The sequence below is a fragment of the Strix uralensis genome, chromosome 18, assembly GCF_047716275.1.
Source record: "Strix uralensis isolate ZFMK-TIS-50842 chromosome 18, bStrUra1, whole genome shotgun sequence".
NCBI lineage: Eukaryota > Metazoa > Chordata > Aves > Strigiformes > Strigidae > Strix > Strix uralensis.
The window spans coordinates 2,851,291-2,867,055 of record NC_133989.1 but is presented as its reverse complement, the minus strand read 5'-3'; the positions used below and the strand labels follow the sequence as shown (position 1 = coordinate 2,867,055).

The 15,765-nt window shown below is 48.3% G+C and overlaps 1 protein-coding gene across 3 annotated transcripts in view; it reads right to left on the bottom strand.

Annotated features, from left to right (window-relative positions):
• The window catches only part of NKAIN4 (sodium/potassium transporting ATPase interacting 4), a 54,118-nt gene extending 40,986 nt beyond the window's left edge, over positions 1 to 13,132 (bottom strand). For 2 of the 3 annotated variants that reach the window (XM_074888674.1, XM_074888676.1), the window contains exon 1: positions 12,739 to 13,132. In XM_074888674.1, coding sequence (XP_074744775.1) covers positions 12,739 to 12,792 — 54 coding nt within the window. In that variant the 5' untranslated portion in view covers positions 12,793 to 13,132. The remainder of the gene's footprint in view (positions 1 to 12,738) is intronic. The other variant, XM_074888673.1, reaches the window with a different exon arrangement.
• Positions 13,133 to 15,765: the final 2,633 nt, after the last annotated feature.

Genomic DNA, 15,765 nt, shown 5'->3' with positions numbered 1-15,765 from the left:
CCTTTTGAGTGGAGGCTAGAATGGGGTTATTTTCCACATGACCAAGCGTCAAAAGAAAAGCAGCAGCCCAGTCCATGCTCTTATCACCCTCCCCGAGTCACCCACTGGATAGATTTGTCACAAGGTGAAATAAGAGCAAGTCCTCAATTTATTATCATTTTCTACTTGTCCTCCTTAATGCAGTTCCTGCCAGGATGAGTTTGCTGTGGGAAAGTGGAATGAAACCAGGCCTTTCAGTTTGCTGCTAAATGGGACTGAGGAGAGGCTTTCAGGGGGGAGGGAAAATCTTCCTCATTATAAAGGGAAAATGTGCAACGTAGAGTTTTCATCGGATGCTGCCCAGCCTCCCAATTAGGATGGCTGAGACAAACAGTGGCGTTATTATATGTAACTGTTTATCCAGTGTCACTCAGCCATTGTTTATTTTATGAGCATAATTTATCTCTTCTGTTGTGCTACCCAATTTGTTTGCATTTTCAGTCCAGTCGAGTGTTTCTCTTTTATTGTACACATCTTTTGGCCTCCCACCAACCGACTCTCCAATTAAGTTTCCAAGAGTGTCGCACAATGGCCGGGCTCCTCCTGCGCCTCATTTTTCGCATGACGTTTGCGTCCCCTTCGTTTCGGCGCTGCCCCTGCCGACTCGCAGCTCCTCAATGGCTCATGGTTTATTCAACAGCAAAGCTGATTTTCTGTTTTCCCTCTCTTTTTCCCCCTTCCCCCTCCTCTTTTAAAGTAGAGGCTGGTCAATAGATGCCACTTTGGCAGCTCTGGAGAACAAAGTTCATTCGCAGCAGATCTTTCGCGGTGGTGTCTCCGCAGTGCCAGAGTTTGGTGACCTTGCAGGGACTGAACCCCGAGCCGTGGGGCAGCAGCTCAGACGTGGGGTGCTCATGAACTCTTGTGTCTCCTCCGGCCATGAAAGGGGACAAAGACTTGCCCTCTATTAGCATGTGGTACCAAAGCTTCATCCACACATGGCCCTGCCTCCCTGCTCCTATCGCTCCCTTTGGAGGTGCGAGACGATTCCTCATCCCTGGAATGACGGCATCTTTGGCTTGTCCCTACTCCAAACTTTCTGACCAGTTTTTTTCAAGTCTTTTGATCTTCTTGCTTGCAGGTCTGTCTGCAAGGCTTAGCTAAAATAGAAAAGTGCTAAACCACATCATAGAAATTCAAATCCTTGCCACTACATTAAGTAATTTCAAGGAAGTTTAATCTGGCAAGACTCTGAGGTGAACTCCAGATCAGTGATAATAATATCTGTACATCATCTCTTCCATGAGCGTGGCAACACTGCAGCAGTAAGAAGCAGCATTTTCCTCCCTATCATAGCAGGCTCCAGACTATCACTATTTCTGACGGGGTCCAGCAAAACCCCACTGAGCTCTCAGCCCTGGGTTACAGCTGAATGTGGGGTTTACTGCTGCACTCCCATTGAGTCTGCGAGGATTGGGTGTCCAGGATTTCTGCTAGAAAATCTGCGCAGTGTCTCACCACCAAACACTGGAGCTCCATCTCAAATGCCCTTTGTTTGCAGGTTAGTGCCCAAAATTGGGAGTGAGGAACTTTACATGGCCATGGGAACCACCACCAGGGAAAAACTTGGCAGCTGTGAAACCTGGGTTACGCCTCATGCAAGGAAAGCATCCTTTGGCTAAACGATCTGCAAAGGAGTTTACTGCCCCTCCACCTCCTGTCACTATGAGCTGCTTCAGAAATTCATCGTACTTTAAATGATTCACTCAAGTATCCATTCAGTCCCAGTTCATAGATTGCAGAGCCTTTATTACACAGCCATATATTTAGCACTGGAATAGTTCTCAACAGTTGTAACAGCCCTGTCATCTAAGGAATAAAACAAAGAGCCATTATTCATCAGAAGGGAGACACAGTCTTTATTGTCTGAAGCCATGGCAGAGTTTTTATATCACCCTATCTATTCTTTCAGGCTGTCACACAACTCAGTTTTAAGCTGTTTTAGTGGCAGCCCTGGAAGCCCCAACGCTTCTGTAGCTTCGTGTAGCTAACTTCCCAGCTAATATTGTTTTAAACTGACAGCAGGACTGATCCTGAGCACACTGAGTATGGCCAGTGACTTAGGAGCAAGAAAGTTAACCTTTCCAGAAAAGCTTGAGGTAGATGTTAGCCTCTGGCTAGGTCAGGAATAAAAGTCATGCAGGGTTATTTAAAGATACGTGGAAGCATGACTACAAGGAGCAATGGATGAATGTGCATTTTGGGCACTGATTATATCCAGAAGATCTGGGTTTGGGCTCTAGTCTGATGGCAGAGCGTTGTGTAGACTGTAGGACCCAAGAACACAGAGAGTTGTGCATGCCAGCTGTCCCGACCTCGCCCTGATGTGGCTCCTGCAGCCCTCCCGTGCAGTGTTGTGGTTTGCTTGGTGGCTGCACATCCTGCATGGAGCTGGAGGAACCAGCCTGGTTCTCTGGATCTAGACACCTGGGGATTGGTACCTTGAGATGTACTCAGCATGAACCACCCTCCACCCCGCCTAGTATCTGCCTGACCTCCTCTGCATCTCTGGGAAAAGCGGGTCAGATTTGGGGCCAGAAGACCTCTTCTAACATGCACTTCTGTGGGGCAAATAAGCCCATTAAATGCAAACGAAGCAGCACCATTCACGCAACCAACTACCATCACGGTCTCCTCAGGCTTCTGAGAGCATTTGAGAATCTGCCTGTGTCAGCACAAAGGCGGCATGAAGAGCACACAGATCAGATACCTCTGAGGAGGCGTCGTGCAGGGGCTCTCGCCAGCTGTTTGTGCAGCGAGGCAGACCCATCCTTCCCTTGAATGTTTCCTCTCAGAATAATGAGATGGAAAACTTGAAGACCCAGAATCCTAAAAAGTGGAAGACATTTGAAAAAGAATTGCCCTTTCCCAGCTTTGTAATTTGTTTTAAGGCTGGCAATCACATCTCCAAACCCCCATGCTCACTTTTCTCCACATGCTCAGAAAGCAAAGGGCACATAACAGACTGTGAACTCCCATCACACTTCTCCCAACACCCGCTGCCGAACAGACAGCAATCTCTCAGGCTAATTAGCCAAACTGTATTCTGCACGTATTTAGCATTTCTGAGTAATTAGGATAATCAGATTTCTCCCCTAATTCTGTCTATATACAATGTAAGCAGGTGTATTGCCTTTCCCACAATGATATCACAAAAAGTGTGTTGTCTGCCGGAGCTGGGGATGCCAGCCGCCTGCCAGAGCCCATTCTCATCTCACACATGGAAATCTGCTGCTGACGGATTACCAGTAGCCATGGGAAATTAGGAACTGGCTTTGATTTGGCTAAGTAGCCAGTAGTTCAGATATTCACGCAAGCTATCTAAAAGCACAGTCTTCAAATCTGGCCAGAGATCTGGATGTTCTCCTCACCATCCCCCAGGGAAGAGCTGCAGGAGAAGCTCTTCTGTGCTGCAGCTGAACAGGAGGTGTTTGGCCCAGAACCTCAAAGGTGGTTTGAGTTCTGGGGAAGTGCAAAGGTCCACCCAAGTCTGAGGACTCAGGTCTTGGTCATCCTCCACAAAGTTAATCAGCCTCTGGACCTAGACCTTGTCTCTGTGGACCTGTTAGCTGGTAAACACATACTTGTGGTCTCTATTGCTTTCAAGGCCTCTGAACGAAGGTCAAAGCCAGTTAGACGAGGCCAGCTCTTTCTTGTCCTGCCGAGATGGATCTTTGGTGCAGGAGGAGTTTTTCCTTCAATCAGCTTCACTCAGTAACTCCTTCTCAGGGAAGCAGAAAAGATTTTAAGTGCCCATGACTACCTCCTGGTCCTTGGAGCATTTGGATGTGGTGCTTCCTCTTAATGGAGTATCAAGGGTCCAGCATCTCTGAAAGGAGAGGATGTTCCCAAGCCCCGCAGCATGGAATTAGGCACTCCTGAGTATCTGGACCATAGCCGTAATACTAAGCAAAGACCCTGTCACATACCCTCCACTAAAAGACCATTTACCTGCTGAGCTTCATGTAGGGGAAAATTTTGCTTGTAGACCTTGGAGTACAACCCAAAATACTCCCGACACAAAGAAGCCATTTCTGATGTGCAGGGAAATGTTTTTATTGTAGTACTGTAGAACAATAGCCATACCTCCTAAATCTGAACAAATCTGAGTAAGGCCAGGATTTAGATTCCTCCTGATCTCCACGTAGGTTAACCATCTTAGTACTGAGATTGAACTCCGATTACTATAGAGGTAATTTGCAGGTGGAGCTGAACATAGACAGTGACAAACTGTTAATTGTGGTGAGGCTGTTTATCTGTGATGGATGAACACACCATACAGAGCACTCCATGCAAGGTTACACTCAATATTTTATAAGTTCTGTGTGGGTAATAAAATGCTCCATCCCCTTCTTTAGTGTCCTCTATCTCACCTTCCCTGTTCAGATGAAACGGTACTTACAGACGAACTATCTCCAGAGAATAGCACTTGGAAAATATAATTCAGCACCAGACGCTTTAATGGGTCCAAGGCTGTTGTCAGGGTCACCACAGATACAGGACAGGTCCCTGTTCCGCAGAGAGGGGTCACAGGAAGTATCTTCCCAGGATTTGTATATTCTCTGTAACTGTGTATTCATCTGAGCACCAGGATTCATTTTTTATTAAGCGTACTTAGCTCTTGAGGAGAAGCATAACCCAACGATCCTCAGAAATACTCAATTCTTGTTCTTTCGTATCTTTGACCTGGTGACTGGTTGCCCAAGTGCTCACTAATGAAGGAGAGAGTCTGTCCTGTATCATTCTGATCTACCTTCCCTAGGTCGGTGATGTTCCAGGTCTGTTTTCCCAGATGTCACAATGACAGGGAAAGAGCCTTGGAGAATTGTGCTGAGAAAACAGATCCTGTCGCAGAGCAATGCCCTCCTGGACCTGCGAGACCGAGCTCACGGGCAGCTCTTGGGGTGTGGGATGGAGCGAGGAGGGATGAGGAGCGGTGGCTCACCCTGCTCCAGGCATCCCATCTCCAAGGATCTCATCAGTGGGATCCTCAGCTGCCTTCTTACCTCCTCTGAGGGCAGCGCCACGGGGAACACGTCTGCGTGGTGAGGGGCTGCCCCAAAGTGCAGAAAGGACATGAAAGCTGGATTTCCCCCCCCCCCCCCCCAGCCCTCCCACCCCATCGCTGTGCAGCAAGACTGCCTGCTGCCGTAACGGGGTGGCAACTTGTGCTCCCACACTTCTGAAAGTCAAGGCCTGGGTGTGCATCTGTGTGCTTGCTCCATTGGTGCAGAAAAAATAAGATGATGGTCCTGGTTTTCTAGAGTTTTGAGCATTGGATGAAAAAAATGGAGAGGAAAAAAAAAAAAAAAAAAAGAGGGAAGAAAGCAGGTATTTTGTTGGCCTGAGAGAGCCTGGAGAGCAGGTGGGAAGCTGCCTGCAGGGCTGGCCAGTGGCTGAAAGGTGGCAAGAGAAGCTGGCACAGCAACTCCTGACGTCTGCCTTCTCCAAGCAGGTGACAAAGACAAGCTGTTGCCTTGATTCCCACAGTATATTTTCATTAAGCCGTGGCAGATGGCAGCGGAGGTCACTGCTTCCACACCATCATCCTTTCAGCCGAAAGGTGTCAGGGAATCTGACATCTCAATTACTAAACCTAGATTCACCCACACGACATCCAGCCACGCAACATCCAGGGTGAAGGGAGAAGGGGGATCGGAAAAGCTGCTCTCCTCATTTCCATGAATCCTCACCTTTGAGAGAAAATCTGGGACGTGCGCTTCCCTGATAAACAACATATTTGTGTCTAACGTCCTGACACAGAAACAGCTGTGCTGAGAACAAGCCACAGACACCAGGAAAATGGCAATTAAGTCCTTGTGGAAATGAGACCAAAAAGCATCCCTTGGAAAAGACAGTTGATGTTAATGAGCTACAGCGAAGTCAAGGGAGGATCTATTGATCTTGCCCCAGCAGAGCGCTGCTGCTCACTCCTCTCTAGTCTGTGAGATCTCGGAACATAAAGCAAAATAAAACTTCTGTTCTTCACTTCACAAGGACTTTCAGATGCAGGCTCAGGGCTCAACTAACCCAGGGAGAAGCCAGAGCAACATCACCATTGACTCTTCTGTGTTCAATGTGAAACGCAAATCCGACACGCGGGTGAGAAGCAGCGCTTTTGTTGAAATCCCATCTCAGAGATTTCTGCCAGGTATTTCAATCATTTCAGTTTTTCCTCATCCCTACTATTACTACCTACCTTCCTATTATTACTTTACTACTACTGATTCCCTACTTTTTACTACTATTAATCCTAGCTTCTGTAATCCCTGCTATTATGCCTGGCAAGAAGATGATGAATTAAGATTCTGACCCTTATCAAAGTTCAATGAACAAGCGAAGCAGAAGTAATTTATTCTTATTCTTAAATGTCATGAACTTTAAGGTAATATTATGACTCTGGAATGATTACAAAATATCTCAGATTGGCAATTCTGCAGGGCATTTATTCATTGAGTTTCCTTCTACAACAAAAATACCAAAAACCACTGGCCTAGGAGCAGATGAGTCAACTCAGCAAGGCACTACCCTGCAACAACCCCCAAACCTGTGCTTCCTCTTTGAGGACCTCTCCCCTTCCACCCCAACACGAGCTGGGTTTGGGGGAGACACGATGACATCAGAGATATTGGGAAGATGAGAACTTCCAGAGCGCACAACTCCAAAGAAAAAAAAAACAACACCAAGCCACCTTCTTTTCAGTAAGACTTTTCAACTTTTTTACAGAAGCTTGAAAACAGTTCTGAAAAGTTCAAAATATTTGGGGTTTGGCACAATAAACCTCACATCATTTTCAGCAAACATTGCTAAATGCCAGAGTATTTTCTTTTTTTTTTTTTTTTTCCCAGAAAGGTCCTGTTTTTCCTCCTCGTGTTCTGGAGACAGGGAATGGGAGAAGAATGCACTACTTCTGAGACAAAAGTTTCCACTCTCTTGAAAACTCTCTTTCTACCAAACTTAAACACAGAGACACAAACTATGCAGTTAGGTGTGCTCATCACATCTACTGCAGCCCAGGAGGAGGGGGACAAAGGGAACCCCACAAGCATAAGGACATTAAATCACAAATTATCTCTGGTTTTTTTAGTAAGAAAGAAAGGTTCAGTTCTACTGACCTCAATCCTAATGTTTTGCTAATGGGAAAAGGGAATGCTACAGCTGGGGCACTTACTGCTCGCTACATCATATGCATTTTCTTAAGTGCTCGAAAAGCGATGGGCTATTCCAGGGTTTTCCTGGAGGAAAAGCGATCACAATCTGGCCTTTGTTACCCAGTTTGTTCTCCAAGAGCTCCTACTTGAGGGCCCCTGGAGCAAATTCTTGGAAGAGCTCCATTTTGCACCCCAGCCAAAATGATCCGAGTTTCCGTATATTATTAGCACACAATGGAACAACGTCAACTCCCTTAACCCCACACCGGCCAGGGTGAGATGTTCCCCATGGGGGAAACCAGCTCCTTCTCTTCTTGCATGGTCCTGGTACTCAGCAAGAGGAAAAAGGGGACGGCAGAGGAGCAGAGAGTGGCCGGGAGAAATCAGAGAGCGGTCAGGCAAGCATACTGCGTCAGCCAAAATGAAGTCCTGGTTCTCCAAGAAGAGTTGACTTCAATACCACCCTGCCCTCAGCTGCTTTTTGGCTTGGCTTTTGCCAAATTTCATTCCTGGTCTGAATGGGTTTGGTTAGAGGACACAAAGAAACGTGGTTCCTGTGAGTCATTGCGATCTCCGCCACCGCGATAGGAAACGCGGACGTGGGCTGTCGGGCACGCCGCAGTCGGCAACGGGGCACGTCTGAAACACATACTGGAGCCCCTCTTCCCTTGTGCTGCTCTTGGGCTTGGACCACTGTGCTACAGCAGTACTGACTCCAGCTGCTCAGGGAAAAAAAAAAAAAAAAAAAAGAAAAATCTCATGCAAAAATTCAACTTTTTGTAAAAAAAGCTCCACAACTCCAGAATTAAAAATGTTTGCCAGCACAGCAAACATTTGCCAGCACATTTTTGTTTTTTTGCCAAAATATTCTGGCCAAAACTTGGGAGAAAAACTCAGGATTGTCTATGGAAAGCAGATACTTTTCATGAAAATATTCATTTAGCCAAATCCCCAGGTTTCTACTGAAAGTCAGCTTCAGTGGAAAATGCTGACGAGGTCTATTATTGGCACAGCTTTAATTTTCCTTTGTCTGGAAGAGACAGGGAGAAGACAGCATCTGTCAAACGTAGTCTTTAGACTTATGTTATTATTTAGCCTGGAGTATTGTTCAAGGACTTCAGGAAAGGTTCAAGCCATCACGGTGCTAGGTGCTGTGCATATACACAAAAGACAGCCCCTTCCTTAGAGGGATTATAATTTAAGCACAAACCACGGAGAAGATAAACAGCTGGGGAGAGCACGAGGTAATTTTGGAGGGGTCCTGAGCAGGGTGTGATGAGCAAAGGGACACTGCGCTTCCCCTTGCACCTGCTCTGGCCTCCAACGCTTTGTGCTCAGCCGTAGCGCAGCTGCACGAGCTCAGAGCTCCCTCAGGAGAGGCATCGAACTGCCCCAGCTCTGGAGGCAGCTGCAGAGGAGGGGAGAGACGGGGCCTGCTCTCCCCACCCTGCCTTCGGTTTGAAATCTCCCTGGGAAGGAGAGGAGAAAGCCAAGAAAGGCATCTCCGCAGCCCCCGAAGTGCAGATGCTGCGATCCTGCTGGCTCCTTACCTTGGATAGGAAGATGCTCCACCACCCTCCCTCCTGCAGCCCACACGTGCCCATCCCATCAAGCCCACCTATTTTTTTTTTTTTTTTCCCCAGATCCTGCCCTGCCATACAATCCCACTTGCTCCCCTTCTGCCCTCACCCCCCACGTGCTCTTCATCACTTTATGCCTCGATCAAACTGACATGACCGCTTCAGATACAAGGGAGTAGTTAGAGAAGGATCTGTGCTGGTTTCAAATAGTTTCCAGAACTGGTCACCCCCTTCTGCAAGAGATTAAAAAGGCATCGCTGAGAAGGGAGTGAGGGAGAAGGAGAGCATGAGAAAATAAATAAATAAAGGTATATAGTTACTTTTGGTTTGTCTCAATAAGCAGTCCTGTCCCAGGGCGCCTTGTTCTGCGCTCATTTGCAGTATTAGTCACTTTTTCCATTAGAAGCTCTTATTCTAGGGGGATTTATAATGTATCTGTAAAATTGTCTCCAGGCTTTGCTTGGCATCTGAGCTCTTCAGTCCACGGACAGAATGTAAAGAAACTACAGAGTTTTGATTTATTGGGACAGGGCACGGGGAGGGAGGGAATTTTTCCATGCTTGGTGGAAATAAATTCACATAGTGCCTTCAGTGCACAATTACTTACTGCTCCAGAAAATACAGTGTTTGGGTGCAATCTCACGCTGGCAAAGAAGCAAATAAATGATTTTTTAATATCTCCCTGCCTGAGACCCAGCCCTCAGTTGTGGTTTCTCACCATGACCCACCCAGTCCACAGTCCTGCTGGGTGCGACAGTCTCTGTTGTACCACTCGGGTTCAGGAATCCTGCCCTTGACAAGGCGTTTTCAACCCTAATTTCTCCAAGGGACATGTCTTAACCCTCTGCAGAGGTTCTCTTAGAGTCCTGATTTTTTTCATGGGAAGGCCTATGGCTCATTTAAGTTTTGCTCGTGTTTCTTGATACGCAACTGCCCGATAGCTGGGAGGGATGAGCAAGGGCTGGCAAGCTGCTGTCGGCAACATCAGCACCTGAAGGGCAGAGGGGTTCAGGCAAAGCGAGACCTGGGAGGTGACAACAGCCTCAGGATGCACAAACTCGGGGCTACAAACACCCAACACCTTCCTGACGCTCCTCCTCTATGCCATGGCTGAGGAGAAGCTCATCTGCAGGGTGGCCCTGACCTGGGCCAACGTTCACCCAAACTTCTGTGGAAGAGAGGGGTGGATCAGGAAGGAGGGAAGGATTAGGGACAGCGACACACACCGGGATCAGGGGGAGGGAGAGCCAGAACCTTCTCGCAGCCTCCCTGCAGCACCGACCAGCAAAGCAAGAGCCTGACGTGGACGTTTCAAGGAAACAATAACCTAAAATTGGAACATGGCAAATTATTTATTCAAACTACAGCCTTCCCTCCCCCCTTGATTAGCAAACCGCTGGGGAGTCAGCCCTGATTTTCTTCAGACAGATGCATACAGCTCTCCTCCTCTATCTGCGCCACCAGCACTCAGCCCGTGGGGGGCTGAAGATCTACTTGGTATTCGCATGGTGTAGCAGCTCTTGAATTCACACGTCGTTCTGCTCTCTGACTGGATCACAAACTTTTTCTTTGGGAGCATACACTACAATGACGAATATGTTTGTTTTCTGCCTTTTTTTTTTTCCAGGGAAACATTTAGGCTGCAGCGTGCGAACACTTCCCCACACACTCACTCAACTACTTGCACCTAATAATAAAACAATCTCTACAAAGCATCGCAACTTGAATTCCTAATGTGATTTTTTGGGGGGGGTGCGTGTGTTTCATGTTTTCATTCATCATTTATAAAAAGCCCCAGTGAAGCCTTGAGGAACAGACATGAGAACATGTAAAGAAACACAGGGGTGTGCTGCAAAACTGAAGTATGAAACCCCAGCACTGAAATCCTCTCCCCATTTCAGTCAGAGGCAAAACCTCCACAGACCAGAGAGGAGCCAGAATTTCACCCCTGGGACTTCAGTAGTGGGAGACTCAGATCTTGGCAATGTACAGGAAAGACTGTGAAGGGTTCAAAGTATTAAATGAAGCTGAGCAGAGACATGAGAGGAACAAAGGAAGTTCATGTCATTATAATTTATTGATGATCTTGGCCTGATCGCTTCAGTGTTTTGTCTTAACAGAACCCACCCCGAGCAGCAGCGAGTCCTGCAGGTCACTTGGCCACACTGATGTAGAAGTGATGTGACGATTTACAAAAAGTTTGCTTAAAAATATAAAATTAAAATAAAAAAAGCACCAGGCTGGATCTCACCCGCACCCAAGCACTTGCTGGGAACCAGCCAGGATCTCCTGACCTCACCCCCACTGGAGTGCGGCTCCAGGAATTCCCTCACCATAGTTCACATTTTTCCAGCTCTACCAATTCACCCAGCAAGTGCCATGGGAAATGGCTACGGCCGAGGCATCCAAACTTGCTTAAGAATGAGCCAAACTGTTTCTTTTCTTCAAGGAGGAGGGTCTTAAGGAAAATAAAATGCTGGGGGTTCTTTGTCCCTGTATCTTGGATACGAGAAAACTCCCACGCTTGTCAGAAATAAGAACAGCACCAGCAGCTCGTGGCTTTTTCTCTTTCTTATTCTTTTTTTTTTTTTTTTTTCCAGTGCGTGTGAGTGTGTGCTTTAAAGCAGGATGACATCGTGATAGGTTTAAGAGACAGCGAGTGTTGAGATGCCAATTTCTAATGTAACACAGGGTACAGCTTCTTTCTTCTGTGATCATGGGTGAAAAATCAAAAGAAATAATCCAGGAGACTAAATACACTCCCCAGCCATTCAACTCACTCATAAATATGCCTAGCGAGACGCTTTGTGCAAGAAAACCCCACCACTTCTAGTCTGTATTTTGTTTAACTACGAGTCAAAATCTTCCATCCACATCTTCCAACTGTGCTAGTCAGAGTTAACAGGGTTGCGTTCCCACCCTCTTCCCCTTCAATTTTAGGCTGATGGTTTACATTCCAAAACTAGCAGGTTCCCATTTTTTCTAGCGAGAGGTGCTCTCCCACCTTCAGCAGAGTGCCCGCTCACCGTCCCTTCGCAGAAAACGCCGCTGTCACCGCGAGCAACTCCAAAACAAAGAGTTTTAACTCGGCTCAGCCCTTGGCACTACTCTGCTATTCACCAGAACTTAGCAGGAAGCCTGCCCTTTCCTGCACGCTGCCAACGCTCCAAAATAAAGCAAATTTGGAAGAAGTAAATGAAATCAAATACATAGATGCTGTCATTTCCTTTTTAAGGCTGGAGGAGCCCTGGAGCCCGTTAGCTATTGACAAGAAGGGGACCCTCCAGACCCAGCCTGGATGCGCAGACACTCGGGGAACAACCAGACCTTTGTTTATCGTGTTATCATGTACGCAGATGTCATGCGGACGAGGAACCCGCGCCCACCAGGGATCACCCTTTCCATACACAGGGAAGTTTCTTCCTAAATAAATATATGTATATTTATAAGCACATTCTATCTAAGCACTTCATCCCGAGGAGGTTTAATGTAATTCCTTGGCAGCACATCCCCCTCCGTGTGGGCGAGCAGGGTGGGATACAGGCGAGCCCCTTCTTGCAAATGGACGTGAAAGAGGCTGAAGGTACCGGTGGGGTTCTCAAGTTTGGTTTGGTTTGGTTTGCAGCACGCCACCGAACCCGCCGGGACTCCTTTCACGGAGCGATTTTTTTTTTTTTTTTTTCCCAGTTGTATTTTATAAGCACAAACTTACGAATTGAGAACTTCTTTTGTTCCTTCCCCCCCCCCCCCCCCAAATGGTTTCTCCGAGTTTTAGGCATCACTAAACTCTCCCGCTCAGCAACATCCCTCCACCTTCCTCCTCCAAGACGAAGTTGAGGAGGTACCGGAGCCTTTACCAGCCCCGGGGCAGCGGGCACCGAGGGGGCTTTTGTTCCCGTCCCGGGGAGCCGAACCCCCTCTTCTCCGCCGTTCCCGTCTCCTCCAAACCCCAGCGCGCCTCCACTTACCAGCTGCAAAGTGCAGAGGAAGATGAGGGTGCAGCGCCCGGTGCAGCATCCCATGGTCCCCGAGCCAGGGGCAGGGGCAGCTCTGCTCGCTGCGGCCCCGCCGCCGCCCTGGGGCTTCTCCGCGGCCCGGCCCGAGGCTGCTGCTGCCGGGAGCGGGGGGAGGTCGCTCGCTCGCTCGGTCCGTTCGTCGGTCGGTCGGTCGGTCGGTCGCGGCTGCTGCCAGAGCCCCTCCGGGAGCCGGGGAGGAGGCAAGTGGGGGCCAGAGCTTAAAAGGGCAACGCTCCGCCAGCGGCTGCCGTCCCAAATGCGGGCAGGGCTTGCGGGGCGGGGGCTAGCTGCCGCCGCCGGGACTCGCCCCCCTCTCCCCGGCCCGGAGCCCCCGCAGGCGCGGTGGGATGCTCCCGGCCCCCTGGGCAGAGCCCTCCCCCGGGGGGCTGAGCCAGGCAGCGCAGCTGGGGGCAGCTCCTTCTGCCCTGGAGAGGGCTGGGGGGGGCAGCCCCAGGTTTTTTTTTTTTTCCGTAATGGGACGTTTTTCCGCGGGGGGTGCTGGCTCTGCCGCTGGCCGGGGGTGCCCGGGATGCGCCGGGGCAGAGGGGCGGGCTGGGCACGGAGGGTCTATAGGGCACAGAGCCAATAGAGCATCCTAGGAGAGGGGAATCAGGAGGGGAATCCTCTCGCCCTTCCACATAGATCCATCACCTTCCTTCCCGTGCAGGTGCGGGCATGCTCCCCCTGAAAATCATGAAGGTGAACCCTGCATTAGCCTCAAATATGATGGTTCTTCCCATAAAATTTGTCAGCGAGAGTGCACATGGAAGACAAACTCAGAAAGGGGGCTAGGGCAAGGAATTCTTTAAAATGCACATTTGTGGGAATTTTAAAGTATATCCCCAGGCTTGTGAATGAACTACAGCTGACTAGTAGCAGAGGGATGTAGGGGAGCATCTCTCCCCTTCCAAGAAGAGCTTCTACCTGAGCACCACAAACCACTCACCATACCCTGCATCTGTAGAAAAGCAAGTTGGTCGACTTCAACCGCAAGTTGAGCAAATCCATGAGCACACAACCACCTCCCTTACACACCCGAGTCCTCCACATTGCCTCCTCCCCAGGAGGAGAAACAGGGCCCAGAAGATGCGGGGTCATGCCAGCCCTCCCTGCCCTCCTGGTTGGCGCCAGGAACAAGTCACACACCACGCACTGTGACTGGGGCAGACTCGTCGCTAAACTTAACACAACAGGATAAGAAGCTTTGGGAGAGACTCATCTGGTGACGATGTCGTCTCTCTGCAACCTCCAGTGACTCCAGTGGCTGCACGACAGTTTGCTCTGTTACTCTCAGGCTGTTCCTTCTTCCTCTGAAGCAAGTCAGGGTTTTGCTTCTGCCTCCAAAGCAGGGTGCGACTTCGTACCGTGAGTGACCAGTTCCACTTTCCTTTTAAATAAGCACACCACACTGCTTTTACTACAGTGGTGAGAGAAGGAGATGGTAGCTGAAATGATAGAAGCTCTATCATTTTACTCAAGGAAAGCTGTGCCTGACTATACCCCAAGGAAGCAGGATTAGTCCTAAAGTGCTACGAATGGTAAAAACCTTATATTAATAACATTGTTGTTATTCAAATCATCCACAGGGAGAAACAGAACAAACAAACAAGCAAACTCTGAATATCTGACATTAGGAGGCAGACTCTGAATTGATCACAAATCCTACTGGTTTGAAATGGGAAAGTATATTGATTATCTGAGCTGTGCACTGTGCATAACCAGGGCATCAATTAATGCAGTCAGATACAATAAACCACATTTTATTATAGGTGAAAGGAATACATCCAGAGAAGAAACCAATTTACTTCACCCAGAAAACCATGGACTGAAGAAGCTTTGGCAGTACTTGTATTCCCAGGATGATGGGTTTTGGATGGTGGAGGCAACAGGAACAAAGGCCAGTTTATTTTTTTAATGAATGCAGATGAAACATTCCTTACAAACTGCATAGGGAGAGCTCAGTCTGCACTGTAGGGTCAGGCAACCTGACATCAGAATTAAAACAGGAGCTCAAGCCCGCCGAGAGCAGGCTGGGCTTAGGCTGGCTTGTGTTACGTGCTCTGGAAACTGCAGGGAACAGTACGGGAAGGGCTGGGTTGCAGCCGTGCAGGTCAGTACCCGGCCTTTGTGCCATTTCTTAAGGTTTCCTGCATCTCTTGTACTGCCTCCTGCGTCTAAAAACCTCCTGTAAGCAGAGCTATTTTCCAACACAGTTGTACTGCTAAGGAGACATCGTGTGAAACAGCAAAAGGTAATGCTGCTGAAATACTAAGTCTGACATAAACAGGATTTTTTCCACCTGCACTTTTATCTTGATGAGCTAAGTAGAAGGCAACCATACATTGGCTGGGATTCCACATGCGTCTGAAAGAAAACACACTGACTCTCCTTAGCTTATTAAGAAGGGTGAAACCACAGGGATAACGTAACTTGTATTTCAGAGAGAGACTTAAAACTCCCAAAGCCTGCTCTTATAATCTTCATTTGTATGATTTCTTATCGGCGTTGGTATAAGCAGGAGGCCTGGACACAGAGGGGATCTGCCATCAAGCATCCAAGTAGCCTCACTGGTTTTAGTGGGGCTCCTCACATGTTGGAAGTTGGACACTAGCTGCAGTACTGTGGTCTCCAACCTCGTTGATTGTGAACACCAGTGGTGCCCTGCATTGGAATCTCCTGAAAACAGGTTTGGTTTTTTGTTTACTCTTTGCAGGCCAATTAAAAAGCCTCCTGCTGACCTCCAGAAAATCCTTTTCTTCTGTGAGATGAAATATTAATTTAGCTGAATTTGGACCCAAATGAATAAAACACATAGAACTTAGATCCTAATTAGGTTTATTTCCCTAGCATGTGGATTAACAAGGCACCATTGGATGAGGCAGCCCACAGGCCGTGCAGCACAGTGGCCCTGGCTTGGCATGGCCACAGCAGCCGCCAGCATCTCCTAAAAACTGTGCCAAGTCCTGACCCACCTGAATT